This window comes from Salminus brasiliensis, chromosome 11, assembly GCF_030463535.1.
Source record: "Salminus brasiliensis chromosome 11, fSalBra1.hap2, whole genome shotgun sequence".
Taxonomy (NCBI): Eukaryota; Metazoa; Chordata; class Actinopteri; order Characiformes; family Bryconidae; genus Salminus; species Salminus brasiliensis.
The window spans coordinates 35,989,926-35,995,030 of NC_132888.1; the positions used below are offsets into that span (position 1 = coordinate 35,989,926).

General features: G+C 45.6%; 1 protein-coding gene across 1 annotated transcript; it reads right to left on the reverse strand.

Annotated features, from left to right (window-relative positions):
* Positions 1–223: 223 nt before the first annotated feature.
* On the reverse strand, positions 224–2,855 carry LOC140565123 (uncharacterized). Its single transcript, XM_072690931.1, has 4 exons — positions 2,582–2,855; positions 2,354–2,434; positions 1,225–1,305; positions 224–1,134 (listed from the first exon to the last, which is right to left on the reverse strand). The coding sequence occupies exons 1-4, from the start codon at positions 2,853–2,855 to the stop codon at positions 224–226; spliced, it is 1,347 nt and encodes a 448-aa protein (XP_072547032.1).
* Between the last annotated feature and the right edge of the window lie 2,250 nt (positions 2,856–5,105).

The following is a 5,105-nucleotide window of genomic DNA, read 5'->3' on the forward strand; positions in this document are numbered from 1 at the left end:
TCTAGGGCAGTCCTTGGTTCCCCACCCTGGTTTTGGGATTAGGGTTTAGTGCTTCAGAATTTGGGAGTGTCCAAGGTTTAGAGATTTGTGATAATTTAGGGTTTGGTATTTAGGGGTTTCTCCATTACGGTTTAGATCGAGAGATGCTCTTTATTGATAGACTGATGGGCTATTTGGCTGCTACAGTAGCAAAAGTACCCAATTTAGTACTGAATGTTTAGTGTTAAGGCTTTGATGGGTTGGGAGGGGCTGTACTGATCTCCCCCCAGCTATAAACTCCGGTTTTCGGTGTGGGGAACTCTCTGCCAAAAACCACATCGCAGGTGTCCGGGTTCAGCAGGTATCCACTGAAGGTGCTGCTAGACTCTGAATTAGTGTACATGCCATTACTGCTGGTGTCTCGCACCTGCAGCCACACCTGATCTCCCTCGCTCAGGTGCAGCACCACTTGCTGGGAGGTGGAGCCCAAGTCCTCAGTGCTCTTCACCACAGGCTGGAAGTTCCAAAACAGTCCAACCTTGAGGACGCGGCTGTAGGCGGTCAGGTGGTAGCTGAAGACATAGGTGCCGTTAACAGGCGCGGTGTAGATGCCAGTGTTTGGGTTGTAGTGCTGCTGCAGGTTGAAAATGACCCGTGTGAAGGCCACTGGCAGGTTGGGGGGCGGGAACACGGCATTCAGCGCAGCAGAAAAAGCAGATTGGACAGCAGGGCTGCAAGGGCCTGGCACCCCCATCATTCCCATCTCACCTTGATCACCTTTGTCCCCCTTTTTTCCTGAAACTCCTGGCGTTCCGGCCACGCCCTCCTCCCCCTTTTCACCTTTTGACCCTGTGGGCCCTGTGTCCCCCTTGGTTCCATTGTGGCAGTTGCATGCACCTTCCAGGCCCTGCTCTCCTTTATGACCTGGCGTGCCTGGGGTGCCTGGGATGCCTGCCAGGCCCGGGTCACCCTTCAGTCCCTTGGCGCCCACATCTCCGTTTTGCCCGGGTATTCCACGGGGACCCACAGGGCCTGGCAGACCTGGTTCTCCAGGAGGTCCCTGCACACTCTCACAGGTCTCTGGGCACTGACCGTCATCTCCCTTTGGACCTGGGTCACCCACCGGTCCTCCCGCACCAGGCTCACCTTTATTACCTAAAACACATGCACATGGTGAGAATGCCTGGTGAGGGGTGTTAACTTAAAGAAATATGAAAATATGTAGATGTAATATTTCTTCCTGACCTTTTAGTCCAGATTGTCCTTTAGCACCAGGGGGTCCCGCTACACCTGGGTCTCCTTTTACTCCCTCGTCACCTTTCTCACCTGTGTGTGGATCATTTTACTCTGTTATATCACTGCTCTCAAACCTGCACTGTCAAATCAATCATCAACATACAATTGAATATATTTACATTGTTTGAGTACAAGTCTGAGTCAAGTCTAGAGTCAGTGGAAGTCCAAGTCAAGTCTCACATCTCTGAGAGTTAGTCCAAATTGCATATGGAGGTTTGGGAGTGTGAGTCCAAATCAAGCCTTTAGTCTTGATTAGTCTTTTGGTCCAAGTTGGGTCTGAAGCCTCTTAGTTGTGAGTCTGAGTCAAGTCTAAGAATCTCTGGGCTGCAAGTCCAAGACAAACATCTCTGAGTGCATCCGAGTTGAGTCTGAAGTTTCTGAAGTGTGAGTCCAAGTCAAGTCTCACATCTCTGGGTGCGAGTTTGAGGCAAGCCTTTTGTCTTTAGGGCTATGTGTCCAAGTTGAGTCTGGAGTTGTGTATGAGCCTGAGTTGAGTCTAAAGTCCCTGGAATATGATTCCAAGTCAAGTCTCACATCTCTGGGTATACATCCAAGTCAAACATCTCTGAGAGGGGGGTTACAACTCAGTCCAAGTTGAGTTTGGAACTTCTCGGTTGTGAGTCCGAGTTAAGTCTTGCATCTCTGGCATGTGAGTCCAAGTCAAGACTGCAGTCTCTGGAGTCTCTGAGATGTCCAGATTCACACTTCAGAGAGTCCAAGTTGAGTTTGGACTCTCTGGAGTGTGATTTGAGTCGTGCGTTCAAGTCAAGTCTAACGTCTCTGGGTGGGAGCCCAAGTCCCAAGACTAGCATCTCTTGAGTGTGAGTATGAGTTGAGTCTGAATTCTCTAAAATATGAGTCCAAGTCAAGTCTCACGTCTCCGGGAACACAAGCCTGAGTCTGTGTCATGAATCCAAGATGAGTCTGGAGTCCAAGTCAAGTGTCTTTATTCTCTGAGTTGAGTCTTGAGTCTCTGAGGTGGGAGTCCAACTCGAGATGTGGGTCAGTCCCTGAGCCCCAAGTCCCTGGATTGTCCCAATCTCTGCTGTGTTTGTAAATGATTTTTTTAAACTCATACCCTTTATCCCCTGATGACCGATAAACCCTGGTGGGCCACGAGATCCTGTCAGCCCCCTCGGTCCGGGGTAACCTGGATGTCCTGTTAACACACACAGATCAGAGAAGTATTATAAACATCAAGATTCTCAGTTAGAATCCGAGCAGGCCAGATGTGGCTGTGATTGGTAAGAAAACTGAAGCTTTCACCAGTGTCTCTCTGGACAGGACAAAGTCTACAGCTGTATACCTGGCAGTCCGCGGTCTCCTCGTTCGCCCTTCTGTCCCGCGTTGTTGGGGCAGGTGGAGCACATACAGAACCAGGGCACCTGGTCAGCAGGGGGTGGCACTGGAGCCTCTAGCAGCATCTGGCAGTAAGACAGATCAGGACTTGGTCCTGGTGTCACCCCAGGATCAAGTGGCAGGGTGTCAAGAGGCGCAATAGTGGGATAGAGGCTGCGGTCCTCTGGCATGGACATGCAGCGGACCACCAAGAACCACAAAACCACAGAAGAGCCCCACATGATCTATGGAAAGATTGAGGAGGACAGAGACGAGCGTGAAGGTTTAGCTATAGCTCAAAACATTCATTTCCATATCTGACACAGAGTCACTCACCTCTCTCCACTGAGGAAGTACGGGATACACACACACACACACACACAGCTGGAATTTAGTCAGCAAGTCCCACTGACTGTGCTTATATACCTGCACACACACACACACACACACACACACAGATGATATGTGTGTGTGTGTGGGTTATAAAGATCTTTTTCATGTTCACTGACCTCATTAACACTAATGTAAAATGTGTGTGTGTGTTCTGGGGTGTTATTGGGTGGAAGGGATGTAAGAGGAGAGAGGACAGTGTCCCACAGGAACCAACGCCCACACCCATTTAGAGTGACTCCGCCCAGTCACTGACCCTGTTTCCAGCTCTGCTCGTCTTTATGCTCTTCTTTAAGTTTTTGTTTATGTTGTTTCTCTGCTTTATGCTGCATCTCTCCCACGCTGCTCTTTTACCCACAATGCCCTGCGGACCTGTGCCCCAAACCCCCCCGGTTACAGTTACACCCGCAGAGTTCCAGCTGCATTACAGAACACACACTTATCCACAGAGGAACCCTCCGTATATACAGCACACACACACACACACACACACACACACAGTGTGTGAGTATTTCCTTGTTTATTATTACACTGAGCATCACAGCCTGGACTGTAAGTGCGCTCATTAGTAAGTATTTTATTATTAATTAACTATTAGCATGTGTGATTAGCAGTCCAAGACAAATCTGACTGTTCTGAAATGCTAATGAGACCAGAACCACTCCCTGTACAAATACTTTTGAGACAAAGACAAATTTGAGAACAAATACTAATGAAACCAAGGCAAGTCCCAGTACAGATACTTTTGAGACCAAAACAAGTCCAAATACAAATACTTTTGAGATGGAGTACAAATACTTTTGAGACCAAGACAACTCTGAGTACAGATACTAATGAGACCATGGCAAGTCTGAGCACAAATACTGTACAAATACTATTCAATTCAATTGCAGATACAATCCAATTCAATTACAGATACTATCCAGTCCAAGTACAAATACTATCCAATTCAATTACAGATACTATCCAGTCAGAGTACAAATACAAATCACATCCAATTACAAATACTACTCAACTACAAGTCTGAGTACAAATACTGTTGAGTAAAATTACAAATACTGTACAAATACTATCCAATTCAATTGCAGATACAACCCAAAGTACAAATACTATCCAATTCAATTACAGATACTATCCAGTCCGAGTACAAATACTATCCAATTCAATTATATATACTGTCTAGTCAGAGTACAAATACTATCCAATTCGATTACAGATACTATCCAGTCTGAGTACAAATACTATCCAATTCAATTACAGATACTATCCAGTCCAAGTACAAATACTATCCAATTCAATTATATATACTGTCTAGTCAGAGTACAAATACTATCCAATTCAATTACAGATACTATCCAGTCCGAGTACAAATACTATCCAATTCAATTATATATACTATCCAGTCTGAGTACAAATACTATCCAATTCAATTACAGATACTATCCAGTCCGAGTACAAATACTATCCAATTCAATTACAGATACTATCCAGTCTGAGTACAAATACTATCCAATTCAATTACAGATACTATCCAGTCCGAGTACAAATACTATCCAATTCAATTATATATACTATCCAGTCTGAGTACAAATACTATCCAATTCAATTACAGATACTATCCAGTCCGAGTACAAATACTATCCAATTCAATTACAGATACTATCCAGTCCGAGTACAAATACTATCCAATTCAATTACAGATACTATCCAGTCCGAGTACAAATACTATCCAATTCAATTATATATACTGTCTAGTCAGAGTACAAATACTATCCAATTCAATTACAGATACTATCCAGTCCGAGTACAAATACTATCCAATTCGATTACAAATACTACTCAACTACAAGTCTGAGTACAAATACTACTGAATTACTATTGAAAGGTCAATCAGAGTAGAGTACTATGGAGTCTGTGTATACCTTAACTATGAATGGACGATTCAGGGGCTTACAGTGTGTCCCCCGCAAGTCGTTAGGGGGCGTTAGTGCTCCTTTACTGCAGGGGATGCCGCTTCTCCGCTGGTCTGGGTCGGTGGGGGGTCTGCGGACGGATGGCCGGTATGCATCCCTCTGTCCACTCACTGGAGGGCGCTGTGGGCG

Bases quoted from the DNA above. Each gene is read 5' to 3' on its own strand.
- LOC140565123 (XM_072690931.1), bottom strand. From the start codon at position 2,855: ATGTGGGGCTCTTCTGTGGTTTTGTGGTTCTTGGTGGTCCGCTGCATG. The intron at 1,306-2,353 runs GTATGAGTTTAA...ATCCACACACAG, and splicing joins CGGTCATCAGGGGATAAAGG to GTGAGAAAGGTGACGAGGGA. The intron at 1,135-1,224 runs GTCAGGAAGAAA...CATGTGTTTTAG, and splicing joins AGGACAATCTGGACTAAAAG to GTAATAAAGGTGAGCCTGGT.